We start from the raw sequence: 19,806 nt of genomic DNA, 5'->3' as shown, positions 1-19,806 counted from the left end.
GTCATCCATCAACAGATATAATAATGCAAAATTTAATATCATGTATAGTAATTCAAAATATAAGGAGCTTGGGGAGTCCTTAATTTTCAGATTTTTGAAACTATGATGTCCCGGCTATAATGTTGCATTAATGTGGTCTTTGGCATTGAATCAGTGTCAGTAGAGATACCAGAAGTTTATTCCACAAAGAAAACACTACAGAAAAATCTGATTAATTTTTAGTTTATACCCCACTAATTTAGAATGTATGATCACTCAGACAGGTAGGAAGCTAAAATTTATCTTTGCCGAGCCAAGCTTTTCCTTATAAATGGTGCTGATCAATTTTTCATATAAGGTGGTAGGAAGGAATCCTCAGAAAATTTTAGGAAACAATCTGTTTGAAAGAATATATTAACATGCAAAAACTCACATGTGAATGAGAATCATTTTTATTTGTGCCTTAAAGCAGATCCTCTTAGGATTTACTTAGGCATTAGTTTGCCAAGGTCTAGTTACAGAAAGTTTAAAACCATCTTTCTTTGAAACTATCCAGCAAATCAAATTATTCAGCAAATTCAGATTTTTTTTTCATTTCAATTTGTGAAACTTTAGTGAATATGAGTTCATTATTAAAATTATTTTTTACCTTTTGATCCAGTGGAAGTAAGATAAATAAATCAAGTAGTTTAACTTCAGATAGTCTCTGAAAATTTATAAATCCCACTTTTTTTTTTTGGATGAAAATAAAGCACAGGGCACTTTAAAAGATATATGTAACTCTGAAATTATTCTTTCAAATCTCTGGAAAAATTTTAATATGGCCCTGGAGTCAAGCTGATCCAGGAGGAAAGATGAAAAATGGAATTCTACATGATTCCATAGTATGGATTTGTTAAGCTTAGAGTCATCAAAGAGCTGAAAACATCTGATCACTTTTCTAGGTCTACATGCAGACAGAGGGATGCAGTCTCTGGCAGTGAAGAGAAAACTAATTATTTTACTGTAACACTGCATTTCTTAGGCCGAATCTCAGAGACACTAGTAATTTACTTATAAGTTAAACAGCTACTTGAAATAAAATAATAAGTGTCTTAGTTAAATGGTCAAGGAAATCACAGCCTTTGGAAAAATCATAGACCTAGTCTATCCTAAGATTCGGGAGAATTTCAAGGCCGATTATGGCTCATGAAACTGTCAGTCTTTGAAATGCTATCGTTTCCTCTTCATGAATCTGGGATGTCTTAAAAATGCAAATTGGTATTGATCTTACCAATTTTTACATTTCATACATTTATTTTCATTCTTCAAGGAAAGAAGAGACAAATCCCACCCCCAACCACCATCCCTTTCCCTGTGATGACCCTCCCTGGAAACACAGCCCACGTGTTTGCTCAACACAGTGCTGAAGCTTTCAAGCAAGTACCTCTTTCGATGGAACCCGGGAGCCTTTCCTCTTGTTCCACCATGTCTCCAGCATGGCTATAAAGCAGGAGAGGACAATGCCAGCAGCCAGGATACAAAAAACCCCTGCAAAGCTCTTGATGTCCAGGGCGCCTCCTTTCTGCTTTGTGTCCACGGAGGAGTACAGGTCACACTGACCGTTCTTGGGCCACCATTTGTGCTTCAGAATGTCCATGTCGCCATTTTGCTGAAGCTCCAGGATCCTTGGGGTGAAACACACAATCATGCGTTACTGCAGACGTGGTTAACTGCCTCAGTCCACAATACACCCATTAATAACCCCATCTCTACAGGATGGTGGCTGTCAAGGGGAAATAAACATATAGATTAGCCTGTGGGTGGAATGTTAGGACATGCAAAACATTATAGGGTTGAATTCTATAGATAGATTTGTGCCACAAATGCTTTCCTCCCTCCATTCTTATATTCTTCCCTCTCCCCTCTTTTTTTTTTTTTTTTAAAGTTCATTTTAGAATCCTAAATATTACCCACCCCCCGGCCCTGGTTTGTTGTGATGTGTTTTTGCAATTACATTTCGGAGGCACTGTTTTTATGTGGTTTCAAGCTGCTGCAGTTCTGTGTTCCTACCCTGTATCCAGAAAGATGCTCTGGATCTTAATGCTTTTACGAAGAACGTTTTGCTGCTTAGAGCAAGATGCTGGCATAATGTCACCCAGCATATGCTACAGACAAAGGAATTCAATTAAACAGACTTCTATTATTTAACACAGTGTGAGAGAAAGCCTTGGGACAAGTCTGAAGTTGATAAAATACATCATTTTGGGTTTTTCACACAACTGATCTAGTTTCCTTTTAATGCCAAAGGCGAAATAATCTTACCTTGGAGAACAAGAAGAAAAGTTGACCAGAGGCTTTCAGAAGTAGTTAAATTCAAATAAGAAATACCCTTTTTCTTCTTTTACTCACTTCCAGAGTCTGGGGTGGGGGTGTGGGCGTAGCTGCAAAGACTGCAGCTTTTAAAATGTATATTTTTCACAGCGGCTTTACTCTCAATTCCAAATACTCTTTGGGTCTACCTCAGACTTGCCTAGTTCTGGCCCTTCTCACAGGGTGAGAACAGTCAGGGCCAAGGTCATGAGCATTCCAGAGTGGGTCCCCTCTGCCAGTTCCCTGACATTTCCTGCCCAGGCAGCTCAGAGTACCCCACCAGGGCCCATAAAGGCCTATTTCCATGTCTCATTATGAGAGCAGGTCTCACAGCGAGGGATACATACAGGTTTCCACGGTGGTGTTTGGGGGGTGCCGACAGAGTTCAACGTGCAAGCTCAGGCACACACACCTCTGTGTGGGAAACCCCTCCCTGTGTGGGTGGAAGGGGAACCAGAGGTCCACTCCTTGTGCCACTGAATCAGCACGGAACTCTTAGCTGGTCACGAATTAGAAACCCAGACCTGATGTCCTAGGGGTCATGAAGGTACATTTATCAATATAAGAGGACAGAACATATTTTATCTAGCAGAATTTAACCTGATTCTTGTAGTTAGGATTCTCCAGGCAAGAATACTGGAGTGTGTTGCCATGCCCTCCTCCAGGGGATCTTCCCAATCCATGGATTGAACCCAGGTCTCCTGTATTGCAGGCAGATTCTTTACCGTCTGAGCCACAGGGAAGCCCAGATTTAGGATATGTGGACCCATATTGTACTCTTATCCCAGTTCTTGTATTATCTGAGGACAGGCTGCTTAAAACTTTAGAGAGAAGTACTAAGCCAATCTGGATGGAATAAATAACCCACTTTCGGTGATGCATTCACCTTTTTTACCTGTTCATGTCATCCACGTGTCTGTAAGTATGAGCTTAATGATAATCGACATTCAACCAGAGCTAAACAAGAGTAATACCAGCTCTAAGGCTATGATGGAGAGTTAAGCCTTTATTTTTGGAGTATAATTACTCCAAAAGAATGTTGTGTTAGTTTCAGGTATATAGCAAAGTGATTCAGATATACATATACATGTATCTATTCTTTTTCAAATTCTTTTTTCATTTGGGTTATTACAGAATATTGAGAGCATTTCCTGTGCTATACCATAGGTTCTTGGTTAACTATTTTAAATATAGCAGTGTGTACATGTCAATCCCAAACTCCCGATCTATCCATCTCTCCCTTCCTGTCCCATAACCATGAGTTCATTCTCTATGTGTGTGTCTATTTATTCTGTAAATAAGTTCATTTGTACCATTTTTTAAAGATTCTGCATATAAGTGATATCATATGATATTTGTCTTTCTCTGACTTACATCTCTGTCATCTACCTTTGGGTTTTCCCACAGCCTCACCCCTGGTGCCCGCTGCTGACACTCAGGGATCAACATTGCATTGGAGCCTCCCTCACAACTTGGGCATCTTCCTCATGAAATTGATGGGTCTAAAGTTCTGTTGCTTCAGAGTGTTGCTCAAAAGGGGCAGTACATGTGAATTTACTAAAATGATTATGAGTGTTAATGGATTCTATTTCACCCTTATTCCAGCCTCCATCCCAGATTAAGGTCATTTGCAAAAGCGTGTTCCAAGGGACCCTAGTCCCCAGAGGGTTTCTGCAAAAAAAAAAAAGGGTCTTGTGGTCATCAACTCTGAGCAACACTCTCTTGGAAATTTACCAAAATAAGGCAGCCTATTAAAGGCTTTGAGAAGACCTATAGAAAAGAAAACGTGTATGATTTTGTTTACTCCAACATTTCCTAAATTTGAAAGACTTTCATCCCCCTTTTCTTATTTTCTCTAGAGCTAAAATTTTGAGGAATACATTTGAGAAATAGTTGCTTGAGTCATAGGAGCAACTCTCTGTGGGCCTGTGAGGCACCATCACCCACATCCTCAAAGTTGCTTGCTTGGCTTATCTACGAATATCATTCAGATACCATTAGTAAACTGACACTGTAGGTATTTGCCTACCGAAAGACGCTAGGTAGTCAGGGCACTACTGAATATATTGAAAGAAAAAACAGTCATCACTAAAAGAAATAACTTCTTCTTAAATGTGAAGTTATAGGTACCTGTAAAAATGAAAAGAAACTACAGCAGCATCTTCTTAATGAGAACACATCTGAATACAAAATGAGCTCCCAAATTTCCCTGTCTTTCTATTCCTGCTACATGATATTGGTCAGTGTCTGTGGAAGTGGAAGAGTTTTCCTTCATAGACAGCAGTTATCATCATTTGTAATTATTTGTGGTTACTTGATTAATGTCTGTTCCCCTCCAAGAATATGTACTCACCATCTTCCATACTTCCTAACATGGAGCAGGCATATATTTACTTATTTTTAATTTAATTTAAAATTTTTTAATTTTATTTTTTAAAATTTATTTTTAGTTGGAGGACAATAGCTTTACAATGTTATGTTAGTTTCTGCCACACAACAATGCAAATCAGCCATAACTATACAATGTCTACCCTCTTTCTTTAGCCTCCCTCCCTTATCCCCATGGAGCAAGCATATATTTATGGATTGAATATGTTCAACACAGTTTTTGGTAAATGAACCCTACCTCCAGAGTCTATTTATCATTTCTTATCATTAATCCTACTTTCTAATTTATTCCATTTCCACCGATTCATCTATTTATTCAATACATATCTAAATAGTGATTTCACTTCAGGCATTGAGTTGGGTACAAAATTTATGTTAAGCCACAACTGTACATTCAGCTAGCATGCTCTGGGCAACACTGAAATCATTTCAGTGCTCAATTCATGCTAATTTATTCTTTCATTCCTTCACATATTCACTCAGGAAAGGATTATTGCTTACTCTTTCTTCTTAGTGGTATCATGTACCACTTATGATGTGTCTTTATTATTTCAACACCTGGAAAATAACTTGGTTTTAAAAATAATCATTGAGATATACATATTCTATATCACCCATTTTTATTCCCATAGGAGTAAAGGGCCTTTACTAAGTCTAAAGAATGTGTTTAAAACGGTAGAATTTTTTAGGTTTAGCAAGCTGGTGGAAGGAGTTTTTTAGTTTCAGCAAACTGGTAGAAGGAGTTATTGAGGGGAAAAAAAAGACTTCTGGGACTTCTCTGGTGGTGCAGTGGATATGAATCTGTCTGCCCATACAGGGAACATGGGTTCGATCCCCGGTCTGGGAAGATTATACATCCTGCAGATCAGCTAAGTATGTGAGCCACAACTACTGAGCCAATGCTCTGGAGCCCAAGAACTGTACTGAAGCCCCAGTACTCTTGGGCCTGTGAGCTGTAACTATTGAAGCCCATGTGCCTTAGAGCCCATATGCTGCAACTAGAGAAAGCCTGCACAAGGCAATGAAGACCCAGGCCAGTCAAAAAAAAAAAAAGTTAAACTTCCACACACACTCTAGTAAAAGAAAAAAGAAAAGAGACTTCTCTATGCACCTTCAAGTACCATCACATCGCAAAAATATCTTTATTGGTTGTTCTTATAAAGCACAGGTAACTGAGGCATTGCAGAAGACCCTGTCTTTGGGGATATACAGACAAACTGGGCCATAGAATTCCTCAGTCAGGCTCTGACCAGCCCACAGCAAATTCCAGGAACACAGACTGACCCGGATTACAAGGGCTCTGAAGAAACAGTGTTATCTAAGCCCAGAGTGCTGCTATACATTTTTTCCACACAATACAATGATCTTTGAAATTCCCTCAGAATAGTTATACTACACTTTCCTTTCTATTATCTAACTAAAACTATTTAAGGATTAGGTAAAGAAAGTTTAGCAAAATCTAATGCACTGCCTTCAAGAATAATGGGATGAGTCCTTACAATTAATAAGATTCTTTTTTTCAAAGCTTCAAAAGCTCTGGTATGTTTAAAAAGAGACTTAAAAATCACACTTAAAGGAGAAATTGGCCATTTATTCATAAGCAACACTGTTGTTTCGTGTGTGTATGTAATAATGCAAAAATCTAGTTGCAAACTTCTAGTCCAAAGAGAGGAGAAGGCAATGGCACCCCACTCCTGTATTCTTGCCTGGAAAATCCCATGGACGGAGGAGCCTGGTAGGCTGCAGTCCATGAGGTGGCTGAGTTGGACATGACTGAGCGACTTTACTTTCACTTTTCACTTTCATGCATTGGAGAAGGAAATGGCAACCCACTCCAGTGTTCTTCCCTGGAGAATCCCAGGGGCGGGGGAGCCTGGTGGGCTGCCGTCTATAGGGTAGCACAGAGTCGGACACGACTGAAGTGACTTAGCAGCAGCAGCAGCAGTGCAAAGAGAAAGTTTAATCCCATGGAATGATTGTTCTTGTTATATGTGAAATTTCCACAAGATGGCAGTCTTTGCTCACAGAGAGCAAAGTACCACTCACAGTTAACCTGTGGGTTTGAAACGTGAAAGTATAAACTTTTTGGTGCTGTAAACACTTAAATGAATGAAAACAAAGTTGGATTTTAGACTGTGATGATTGGATACGTAAAACCTCTTCTTGGAGTGTAGTCAGGAAAATTCCTGCCATTTTACTGCAAAGTGATGATATGCTGACTTTGGAGAGTTATGATGTTGAGAATTAATGAGACCATAAACAAAAGCATCTTGTTCATTGCTTGGCACTTAGTAGGCTACCCAAACTCAAAAGCTAGAATGATTATTGCCAGCATGTGTGACAACCATTCTTTCTCTGAACCTGTTCTGGTACATCTTCTTAATGGAGAATTATATTCCCGATGAGTCAGTGCATGATTCATGATCCACAGACAAGAATATTGCATTTCCTTCTTTTGTCCAAAAGTATGAAAGCATTTGTAATCTCATTGAACAGAAAAATCTCAGAAGTCCATAAAACCTCGCTTGAATTTGAAAACGGCTAATAGATCAATCCTGCTTGCATTATTGATATAAGTGTGCAAATTTCAGGGAGAAGGAAAACAGCCTTCTTTCATATTCAAATAAAAAATACTCCACAGGTTTGAGGCATTTATCTTGAAGCTTTTTACTTACTTTGAAGATAACAACCTCATTTGTGTGTGAGAATTGCATTAATTATTGACCACTTAACATCCTTCATCACTACTCTAGAAATTGATTTTCAAATTAATATATTTGTGAAAGAACAGGTTGCTGAAAGACAGATGCAAATTTCTAACCCTGCATAGGTAACTTCGATTTTGCCTTTGAAAACTGTAGTAGTCTATGGTGTCCTTTCTAATTTTGCTAGGTTTCTGGCTCTTAAATTCCTGCTGAGCTTTAAAAAAGACACTGGTTAGAGGACAGCTGACTTTTTAGTTGCTTCTGCTGGGAAAGAACTTAGGGGTAATCGGGAATTAAAAAGAATAAAGGCAGAATTTCTTTTTTTTTAGGCTATGTACACAGGAATTTCTGTGATTCTTTTGCAACTGGAATTTCCCTGTCATGTTCACAGAAGTATAAACTACTAAATTAAAAGGCTGAAAGTGAAAGTGTTAGTGGCTCAGTCATATCGGACTCTTCGCTACCCCATGGACTGTAGCCCACCAGGCTCCTCTGTCCATGGAACTCTCCAGGCAAGAACACTGGAGTAGGTTGCTATGCCCTTCCCTAGGGTATCTCCCCGAACCAGGGGTTGAACCGGGGTCTGTACTGTGGGCGGATTCTTTACTGTCTGAGACACCAGAGAAGCTCCTAAAGGACTGAAGACATCATTTATTCTCTCTACTTCCCTCCACTCAGCCTATGGATGGGGAAACTGAACCAGAGAGAACAGTCATACTCCCAAATCATCACATTCAACACACACAAAATAATTTACATATTAGGGTCATCAGAGGCTCTTTGCAGCCAGAGGTAAACATGCCAGGGTTCCAGCCACTGCAGGCCATCCCTTGGCTGTCCTGAGGGCTGACGGGATCGATATTTTAGCAATATTCTGTGCATCTTCTAAGACACATCTGTGGGGAAGCACTGCTGTAGAGATTAAATGATTTTCTTACTGACTGACACAGAGTAAATAGTTCAGTTGGGGCTAGAACTCAGGTCTGTCCCCCAGTACTTTCCCCTCTGCTACCCTATACAGCCTCTAACACGCCACTATTTGGAGAAGACCCATCTCTTCTAGTTCAGAGATGTGTTAGACTCCAAGTAAAATTTTCATCAATGTGTTCCTTCAAACCACATGATATAATTGTAGCATGATTGCAAATTTATTCATGCTACAATTTGGGTGTACAAAAAATACAGCATTTCTCTAGAATGTAATTGATTTTCCTCAGGAGGAATGGGCCCGCTGAGCAGTGGGAACCAAACTAAAATTAGCTCTAGGAGTTAAAATTTAATCTGCTCTAATAATTTAACATGTCTCTAGCTTCAGCTCAATTGACTTGAATGAATTACTCCATCTTCCCCATTCCGCCCGGTTCCTTTGGTCTTTTCCAAGATGGCGTCAGGGTTCATGGGAGATGACGTCATGTCGCCTACGTGGGTGTTTGGTGTGAGGGGCAGCTGGACTCTTGCTGGTCCCTGGACCTGCCCTGGCAGCTCTCCTTTGAGATTCCTTGGGGCTGGGCCCAGCCGGTAGATACTGACTGGTGACTGCTGCTAAAGTCAGCCGAGGCATCAAGTCTTGGGGGGGGGGGTGTGGTGTGGTGTGGGGTGTGTGTGTACGCTCAGTCGTGTGTGTGTGTGTGTACGCTCAGTCGTGTGTGTGTGTGTGTGTGTGTGTGTGTACGCTCAGTCGTGTGTGTGTACGCTCAGTCGTGTGTGTGTGTGTGTGTACGCTCAGTCATTGTGTGTGTGTGTGTGTGTGTACGCTCAGTCATGTGTGTGTGTGTGTGTGTGCGTGCACGCTCAGTCATGTCCAACTCTTTGTGACCCCCATGGACTGCAGCCCACCAGGCTCCTTAGTCCATGGGATTCTCCAGGCAAGAGTACTGGAGTGGGTTGCCATTCCCTTCTCCAGGGGATCTTTCCAACCCAGGGATTGAACCCGTGTTTCCCACACTGAGGGCAGATTCTTTGCCACTGAGCCACCAGGGAAGCCTGTTGAGTCTGTTGAACTTGGCTAATGTCTTTCTCAGCTTCTCCAGTGTGTGTAGCCTCCTCCCTGCTCACCCAGCCTCTGCCATGCTATAACCTCTCTCCCTTTTCTTCATCCGGCCCCTGACTAGTGTCCTTTAGCCACTGCTCTAGTGTCCCCTTGTCATCACTGGGGGTCCCAAGGGTGGTCTATGTGCTCTTCCTCAACTTTTCTCCCACATGGGAGGAAGGGAGGCCTGGGAATGAAAGTGGAACTTCCTCTGCTTTCTCCCGACAGTGTGACCCTGGCGTCTCAAACTTCTGAGGTCTTCTCTGTTGGTGCAGAACCTGATGGGCCCAGGGAGCACCCCTAAGAAACACTGGGTGGGAGGGATGCTCAAGACAGACGGGATATATGTATAAGTAGCTGATTCCTGTTGTTCTACAGCAGAAACTAGCTATGTTTGTACAGCTGTGACAAACCTAGACAGCATATTAAAAAGCAGAGATATTACTTTGCCAACAAAGGTCCGTCTAGTCAAAGCTATGGTTTTTCCGGTAGTCATGTATGGATGTGAGAGTTGGACCATAAAGAAAGCTGAATGCCAAAGAATTGATGCTTTTGAACTGTGGTGTTGGGAGAAGATTCCTGAGTCCCTTGGACTGCAAGGAGATCAAACCACTCAATCCCAAAGGAAATCAATCCTGAATATTCACTGGAAGGACTGATGCTAAAGTTGAAGCTCCAGTACTTTGGCCACCTGATGCGAAGAACTGACTCATTAGAAAAGACCTTGATGCTGGGAAAGATTGAAGGCGGGAGGAGGAGGGGATGACAGAGGATGAGAAGGTTGGATGGCATCACTGACTCAACGGACATGAGTTTGAGCAAGCTCGGGGAGTTGGTGATGGACAGGAAGGTCCATGGGGTTGCAGAGTCGGACATGACTGAGCGATTGAACTGAACTGACAGCAGAAACTGATACAATATTGTAAAGCAATTATACTCCAATTAAAAAATTTTTTAAAATGAATGTTTTGAACAAAAAATAAGAAAACTCTAATGGGAAGGAAAGTATCAAGTCCTCTACTCTTGTGCCTTTTAATCTACCAGATGTCTGTCTCTCCACTTGCCCATTTCCTTTCCCTTCCCTTTCCCTCTCCTGGAAACCTCTGGCCAGAAGAGGTACAGATTCCCTGGATATCCTTCTTATACCCCAGGACTAAAATTTTCTTGGCATTTCACCATAGTAAAAGGGAATTTTAGCTACATAATGATAGAAACTCTTTGATCGATACCTTCAGGCATTTCCTCAATTTGGAAGTACTGAGGCAACTCAGAGATAGAGACTGTGAGGATGAAAATACATCTTTTAATATCTCAAAACATTTATTTGCTACATACTTATGAGTTTGATGTAACCAAATTAAAAATACATTTAGGAGTCTCTTAGTAATGTTAATGTTATTTGTCACTCAGAAAGAAATTTGGGGATAACTGAAAAAAAAAAGTATTTTTTTGACACAGCAAGTAGATCTGTTTTGACCTGGAAAAGGTGGCACTAGTGGTAAAGAATCCATCTGCCAATGCAGGAGATGCAAGAGATGTGAGTTTGATCCCTGGGTCAGGAAGATCCTCTGGAGTAGGAAATGGCAACCCACTCCAGTATTCTTTTCTTGCCTGGAAAATCCCATGGACAGAGGAGCTTGGCAAGCTATAGTCCATAGTCCATGGAGTCCCAAAGAGTCACACACACACACACACACACACACACGCACACTAAATCATTTGCTGGGTGTTCACAAAGTTTTCCTCTCTATGGATACTGAGAAAGAATTAACAATAGCATGCAGAGGATTTTCAAAAAACGGGAGCTCAAAAGGTTTCTCATTCTTCATTGCTTCTTTAGTTATGGTCTTGGAATATGTAGGTAAACTTGGACCAAAGCCAAAACGCTTATCAAAGACTCAGATTTAGCATTTGATTAAGTGGAGTGACCCTCTGATTGGCATGTTTGTTATCATTTTTTAAAGATTAGAGTTGTAAAAAAAATTCTATCAACTTCCTGTGAATCAGACATTAGTTGATTTTTTTTAAAAGTAAAATCTCTAAATGATCAGTTAGGAGTATTAGATGCAACAAATATTTATTGATAACACCTAATAGCTCAGTAACACCAATAGCCTAAAGGAGGCTATTGGCAGGATTTCTTTTGTTTAATTTGAAGTTTATTAACTAGCTCTTCCAGTTAGTTGAATTAAATGCCACTTGCTTATTCAATCCACTGAGATTGCCTAAAATCATAGAGGGGAATACAGCATTTTAAATGAATTCACAAATATCCCCTTTCAGAGCAGGGGTTGGCGCTTCCCAGGTGGCCCAGAGGTAAAGAATCTACCTGCCAATGCAGGAGACACAAGAGACGTGGGTTCAATCCCTGTGTTGGGATGATTCTCTGCAGTAGGAGATGGCAACCTACACCAGTGTTCTTGCCTGGAGAATTCCACGGACAGAGGAGCCTTGTGGGCTCCATGGGGTTGCAGAGTCGGACATGACTGAGTATGCACGCAGAGCAGGGGTCAGCAAAACTTTTGTGTTAGGGGCACAATAGTTAATGCTTTAGGCTTTGAGGGCCACACGGTCTCCATTGCAGCTACTTAACTCTGCCTTTGTAGTTTCAGAAACAGACCCAAGACAGTTTGGCTTGATGGTTCTAATTGCTGACTGCTTTAGAAACCCCATAGCAAATAACTCCATGAAGTCAACAAGTTTCCACTTCACTGATGAAGATGTTGAAGTTCAGAGGACTTAAATGATTTGGCCAAAGTCACATCATTAGAAAGCATCAGAGTCTGTTTTAAAACCAGAGTTTTTGACTCATTCCATTTCTTTAGACTGTATATTTGCATATGAGAATAAGTGGTAATGCTTGCTGTTAATATATGTGTGTCTTTAAATGAATACAGAGCTATCATGTGTTGATTTTGTATTCTACCATGTTGAGAAAGAATTCAAGTGAATTTTCGATATCCTTGGTTTTCTGATTATCCTAAAACATACATCTGAACATTTATCCTGAGACTGGGACCACCCGGGTTCCAAGAGTGACTGCCTTAATTATTCAAAATCATGTAGTATTTGTTGACTGAGTCAACATTTGCTGATTCATCTTCCAGGCAACTGGAACAACTGTAGTCAAAGAGATATGAACAGATATACCACTAAAAGAAATACCAGGGAAGTGACCATGATTGACTAAGAATGGGAAAGACAATTGAATGAGGCAGAAAAGGTGTTGTGTCTTTTAATCAAAAGATATAAAAATGCTTTTTCATTATTCATGACTAGAAATACTGTAAACTAATTAGAATTTTTTCAGGGTTGGTAAAGAGTTACTCCAAACAATGAATGAGAATGACAGCGTGACCAGAAGGGCTCAGGGCCATGAGATCACATGGAACTCCTGCCCAGCGAGGTGAAGGGACCCGCCCACCCCCCACCACAGGGCCGAGTCAACAGGGCTGGATTTAATTACAAGCTCAGTTATTGCTGAAGACTGCCGCGTAGCCGAGACCTGCATAAAAAGAGAAGTTTCCTGTCTTGGTTCAAACCTGTTATCTCACTTTCTAATTTGAAGAATGTAACTTGATAAAATCTTTAATTGGTCAGATCTGGTTTTCTTATTAAGAAAGCAGTGTTCAATGTCCTTATGTAGTAACTAAGTCATCCATTTCTCTATGTATGGGAAATAAAGTGTGAATTCATCCAGAAGGCCTATTTTCCAAACGAACAACAATAATAAATGCATGCACAAGGCTGCAAAGTTTATAAAGCACTTAGCAAAAACATTGCCTCTCATTTGATTTACTTAAAATAACTTTGTGAGGGAGGAATTATAGTGACTGATTGAATGATTGATTGATCCCTCCCCCCGCCTTACTCCTTATTCTTTCTAAGGCCTTAAGAAGTCTGATGTTATTAAGTTCTCATTTTAAAACTGAGGAGATTGAGACTAAGAGGTGGAGAAAATTTCCTAAGGTTGCAGGGCTGGTAAGTGATGCAGCCCGCTCTCAAACTCGGGTCTTCTGACTTCTGTGTGGTTTTTGAATTTGCCATCAAGATTTCTGGCATCCCTAAAGAAAACCTGTATAATTGGGAGCTGTCTCTTGATTTCTGGGCACTTTATTAGCTGAGGATTTGACTACTCAAGAGCCTTGGATAACATGTATTCCATTGTATCCATTAACAAACATTACAGTTTGTGTAACACATCCTGTTGTCCCAAGAGAGCTCCATGAATATCACATGAGTTCATTAATCTCTCTGTGATTAGAATAAACGTCAGATGAATTCATTATCATGAGGCACTTAAGGGATTTTGCCAATGTTATCAAAACAAGGCAGTGTGTTCAAAATAAGTAAGTCCTTACTCAGTGTAAGTCAACATATTGTGAAGTTTCTATTTATGTTAGGCAAACTTCTGTGGTCATTAATGCATTGAAAATTTTCCTTAAACAATAGCCTACCAAAGGTATAATACTTATTGAATAACATTTAACTGTTTTGAAAACTGTGCATTTTAAGCTTTAACACTTAAAATAATTTTATGTTCCAACACTGATGAGATTTTTGTTGTGGCCAAGAATCATCATATTTTATAGACATGCTATTTGGTTGAAGATGAACCTTAAAGTTGACATATATGGTGCTCATTAAAATCGCTTTCTCTAGGTAGAGTCATCTCCTCCCACCCCAAGTCTTGCACTGTCTAAGGGGGCAAAATCAGTCTTGTTCACAGAGAAGCAATTACTTGAAAAATCAAATTAGTAACATGATGGATCTCAAGACTTTGGTGACTAGTGAACTTTAATTATTATATATTTTATGTGTTTATGCTGGCAGTAAAAGTCAAGCACTCATTACAGAAATGGCAGACATGATCTTTCATAAAAGGAGTGCTGGGCGGCAAATGAATAGATAATCAGGATAATGAAAGCAAGCCAGAAAGACGTTGGAGAGCTGAAAAGACCCCTGACAATGGGTCTCACTGAGATAGAGGGCATAATTGCAATTGGAAAGAGAACACTTTAGGTGATCTTTTAAAATGTCAGTATCATCCTTAAGCTCAATGTGATATTTAGGTTATAGGGTAAAGGGGAAAAATTCTTTCATTCTGCAGTGAGAAACTGGCAGTGATCATCTCTGCTTACAGTCCGTCTTCAGGCAATAAAAAATCTTCTCATCCAGACCTTTCAGATGCCTGTTTATGAAAAAGGGTCATAAAGTCAAACTTATTTTGCTTAGTGTATTGTATACATTTCATGAATATTTTCATGTCTTTGAGTCTGACAACTACACCTTAAATTAAGTGGGATCTTGATATTTGCATTGTGTATAAAAGGATAAAGCTGTGATATGTTTCTTTGGCATAGCCTAGGAGACAGAAGATGATGGAAAAGGAAACTTTTGAACGAGCAAACATTTTCATGAATATTTTCATAAACATTGAAGTTTTTGTAAGTTGAATAACAACTTAAACATATGGAAGTAAGTTGTTTTTCTAAGACCTGTGTTAGTAGTAGGTACTTTAATAACTGGCACTTCCTTGGTAGCTCAGACGGTAAAGAATATGCCTGCAATGCAGGAGACCTGGGTTCAATTCCTGCGTTGGGAAGATCCCTTGGAGAAGAGAATGGCTACCCGCGCTAGTTCTTTTATGCTGCTTAACTTAGAGGTTGTATATTGACATATACTTAAAAATCCTCAAGGTATATTTGTATTAAAGTTGGTGGAGAAATTCAGTATATAAAATTCTCAGCCAAGAATTAGATCATTGATAAAAGTACAACTTAAAAAAATAATTTTACTACATTTTACTCATATTTTCATAGATGGAAAGTTTAAAGGATTAAAAATTATTCAACCTTTATAGGTGTATTGTGTTATATTTAGCATTATTCCAGCTCTCCCGGAAATTGCTTCAATTTTTTAAAGTTGAGAGCATTAAGATAGTCATGTAACATAAAGTTTTCTCAAAAGACTAGAACCACAGAAAAATAATGAGGCTCTCCATTTTAAACATTTTAGAAAGTGAATTCTACTTTCTAACTTTTTCTATCAGGAGCCTGAACATGCTATATTTCTATAAATGGGGGAAAAATAAAAGCCCAAACTGTTTCTTGGATGATTATCTGCAATTACACTACTTCATGATTGAGCTGTGTGTGATTATGTGTTCCCCAAGGGCAGCGTGGTGAAAGACACCGTGAAAACGGGTCAGCAAACCTTGGTTTTGGAATGATGGGCACTGTAGGGACAGCCTTTTGGGTCAGTGTTGTCTAGGAGGCCTCACAATGAAACCTACCTTAAAGGTACCTTGATCTGGGACTTGTAGCCTTCAGAACCATGAGAAACAAGCTTCTGCTGATCAAGCCACCCAGTTTGTGGTATTTTGTTATAGCAGCCTGGGCAGACTAACACACATGGATTGTGAAGCACGGCACAGTAGCAAGTGTTATGTTTCAGACTATGACTGTCACTTAAGAACAACTTGCTTATTCAGTTGCTCTTCCAGTTCTGGAACTTCTGCCCTTTTTCCTTCTGAATCATGTTTGGGATCAAACTGGTCTCAGTCTCAGAACCTGCAGAATTTATGCTGCTCCTTCTCTCCCTATCAATATTGAAGATGTTTTAAAACATCTTACATACAAATACCTTTCTTCCTTAAAATATCACTTTATAATTTGCAGGACATTTCTACTGACATTACTTTGTTTTTATTACACAGCTCACAAATTAAAACAAATAAGTCCTCAATCATTTACTTTATTAAATAAAGGTTTTATTTATAAACCTCTATTCATGTAACTCTTATCATGTGAAATTTCTGTGTCTGGGGGGGGTTATATCCATATAAAAATATTTGCAAATAAAAATAGTGTAAACAAGTGCAAGAGAGAGATTTAAACTGCTCAAGAAGTGAAACTGTTTGAAGTAATTCACATATGATCATCTGTTATGACAAAACTGAAAAAAACTGAGAGATTACCTAAAACTGACTATAGATCATTATTCAACAATCTCCAAAACCTTTATTGTGAATCCTAATAGCTAGCTTTACTTTAGCTGGTGGTAGCCAATTTTCATCCAAAGTGTAATATGGTCAGATGTGTGGCATTTGTTTTTAGGCTAATACTAAATACTCACTCTTTGGGCACATGATAATAAATAAGAACGTACATTTTAAATACTTGGATTTAAAGAATACTTGGATTCCTTAAGTAGTTTTAGGATAAGTCTTATTTGAATAGATGACTGCTGTCTTTTTTTTTTTATGAGGCAGCAGAGATACTCTGATGTAAATGGTAATTTATAAAAAAATTACATAATATGCTATGTAGCAGTGAGACTCTAATTCTGTGCAGAAAGGATAATTGATGTGTTACTGCTCTATTTCACAATTTAGTTTTCCCACGCATGGGAGATATGCTGGGAATTAGTCTATTCCATCTTCTTAATGAGACTTATCTATTACCTCAGATAATGTATCTATTTTCTCCAACCAGCAGGACTAACTGCTTACTGGAGTGAAGTTTTCAGCAGTTATTAAGAAAGAAAATTTGCCAATAGATATAAAGTCTATCTTTCCACAAGTCTAGGTGTCTAGATAAAATGAAATGGGGTGTATATGCTGCTGCTGTGAAAGGGAGGTGGACACCCACAGCTCCCCCGTGCAAGCTCATGAGAGCTGCTTGTTATTTTCCATAGTAGCAAGAGCTTTATGCGCGACAATGTTTACTCACTTAATGATATTATGGGAGGCTTCAATAACTCAGGGAAGAGGCTTGATAAAAATTGAGTGTCATTCAATTCTGATAACAATTGTGAGAGGGACTGTGTGGCTGGTCTCTTCAGGCAGAAAGAGGTTTTGTAACACCATGTGTACGTAATGTACAAAATGGAAACATTTGTAAAGCCTGCTATTTCCCTACCCCAAACCTGACATAATCAACCTTTCATATCTATTCTATATCCAATTAGAAATGAAAACAACCTAGATAAGTGAGGATGTGAAATATTTCTAAGATTCTTGATGAATGATCATGGGGTACAATTTCCCCTTGTTTGGGTAGCCAGTTATATTTTCCAGCAACTAAATTCATCAGAATATTGGCACATTGTGAAGATTCTTTACCAATACTGGATTCTATGCTGTGTCTATTCATTTCTAAGTGAGTAAAAAGGATAAAACCCTATGATAAAGGGATCACCAAGCTAAAACTCAAGCTATATAGTTCACTGGAAGTAATGGCATTCCACACACAATGAAGAGGCACACTACCATGGCAACAAGGGTACTGTGAGGAACAGATCCACTCCGTGGTTATTTACACCCTTGTTGGCTTACATTCTAGGAGAGGCTACACTCTATAAGGCTAAAGGAACGGTGCTTTGAAGTGATTTTCCTGGACTCATAACAGAAACAGAGCATTTGTCTCCAGTTCTCACAGTGAGGCATGACCTGCAACATGAATCAGATGAAATTAAGATCTAAGAATTGCTTCCAGAGTCCTTGTTACATTAAATACCAAGCTACCTCTCAGTGAGTCTCAGTGGTGGTTTACAGATCCCCCAGGACCTTTCATACATGAGAATTAGTCTAAGATGCATGAACAAGATAAGCTGGTTTTGGGATCAGCATCTCAGGTAGAGTGCAGAAGAAAGAGGAGCACGGACATTACCTATTTTTGTCACTCATCATTACCTAAGGTCACAGGGCAGAGTTCCTACATTTCTGAATTTTCTTGTCAATATTTGGATTCTATTTTCCTTCAGCTCTGGGCAAAGGCTGCCTGTAAACATGCAGATGGGAAGGGGGGCAAACAATATCCTGAGAGTATACCTAATAAATTATGGCAATGAGTTCCAGCATCCCCTTGAGATCAGTGGTAACTATTCAGTCTCTCCTGTCATCTCCTCCCACCCCATGCTGGTCTTATTACTTTTATTTACGGAAAAGATCCCTATAACAAATTGAGGATACCAATACATTAGGTGTTTCAGTGGGCACAAATAAGTGGATGATATGAATTCTAATTCCAAAACTATCTGCAAATATGCAGGTGTGTGAAAAGCATAGACATAATACATAACTGGTGATCAAAGAGAAGTTAAGGAATGACAGTGACATACAGATCAGGTTTAGGACATGTGAAGGAAGGGAACAAATTTCTGGGCTGAGATTTCTGGAGGGGCGGGAGTGTAGCAGTTGAAAGTATGAGTATTAGGGTTAGACAAATGAGTGGAATCCTCGTTTCATTACCTCTTCTGTTGGTACTGGCAAAGGGATATGACCTCTCTGAGCTTCAGTTTTTCTAATGAGATAACTCGAATCTTAAGTTGTATTTCTCTATGCAAAGTGCTCAGCATGTCATCTGACATGTATTAAGCTCTTGACACAAGGTAGCTATCATTATAATCATTATAAAGACTCACGTGGATCCCCCATGATGACATTGTGGAGTCCACCTGCTCTAGGCTTCCACTTTGCCTTTTCAGAACCGAGCACTGCCACAGACAAGGACTAAGTCCAAACCCACAGCGCTGCTTAGGGTCCAATGTCCATTCTGATCTTTTAGCCAAGAAAAGAAAACAGAATGCCGAAGTGTGGAGGATTGAGACTGTGGGTGACAAAGCAGGCAGCTGTGAAAAGCCTAGGAAAATAGGAAGGTGGTGAGGGAGACAGCATGAAGCTTTTAGGAGGCCAAGCCAGGGCTCAGAGGCCCTGTGGAGACAGCAAGGACAGTCTCAATTTCAGGGTCATCATTCACTATGTTCTTAACCGTGTTTCTACCAACCTTTCGTTGACCTGGTTTTAGTTTGAGGGACAGAATATGATTTGGGGTGAGGACACTTTCATTTCAATAGAACTAGATCACTCCCTAGGTCTCTTGTCAAGTTGAGACCGAGGGGGCCACTGAAGGCCGTCACCGTGCAGCAAATTCACAGCTGCACGGGGAGCAACTTAGTAAATCACTGTCCTTCCCACGAAGGCTGCCATCAATAATACCACAGGAGCCTTCCCCCCAAGAACCAATAACTGCCTGGAACTGTGGGAGGCCCATTACAGCACTGAGAATTTGATGTGGAAAAATGAGAGGAATAAAATAGTTCGCTCACCAAAGAGAAAAATACATGAAAAGCAACACCAACGTAAGTTTAATTATGAAGTCTTATTCTCACCCTTAGGGAGTTCATATATTCAGATGCCAGCCACAGAGCAAGAGAGAACACAATGGGGAGATTTGTTGTTATTTATGAGAATCTGAATCCTAGATATTTCATGAGATCAGTTTCTTAGATTTTATACTAGCTAGAGGCAACCAAATTGTCAAATTGATACTCAGAATTCACAATACTTGA

General features: G+C 39.7%; 1 protein-coding gene across 2 annotated transcripts in view; it reads right to left on the bottom strand.

Moving 5' to 3' along the window:
* Positions 1 to 19,806, bottom strand: part of GRID2 (glutamate ionotropic receptor delta type subunit 2) — a 1,570,085-nt gene that overhangs the window by 42,395 nt on the left and 1,507,884 nt on the right. For both annotated transcript variants that reach the window (XM_043438630.1, XM_043438631.1), the window contains exon 15: positions 1,406 to 1,646. In XM_043438630.1, coding sequence (XP_043294565.1) covers positions 1,406 to 1,646 — 241 coding nt within the window. The remainder of the gene's footprint in view (positions 1 to 1,405; positions 1,647 to 19,806) is intronic.

This window comes from Cervus canadensis, chromosome 19 (assembly GCF_019320065.1).
Source record: "Cervus canadensis isolate Bull #8, Minnesota chromosome 19, ASM1932006v1, whole genome shotgun sequence".
NCBI classification, from domain to species: Eukaryota; Metazoa; Chordata; class Mammalia; order Artiodactyla; family Cervidae; genus Cervus; species Cervus canadensis.
Note: the sequence above shows the minus strand (reverse complement) of the source record. Positions and strands in the feature narration are given on the sequence as shown.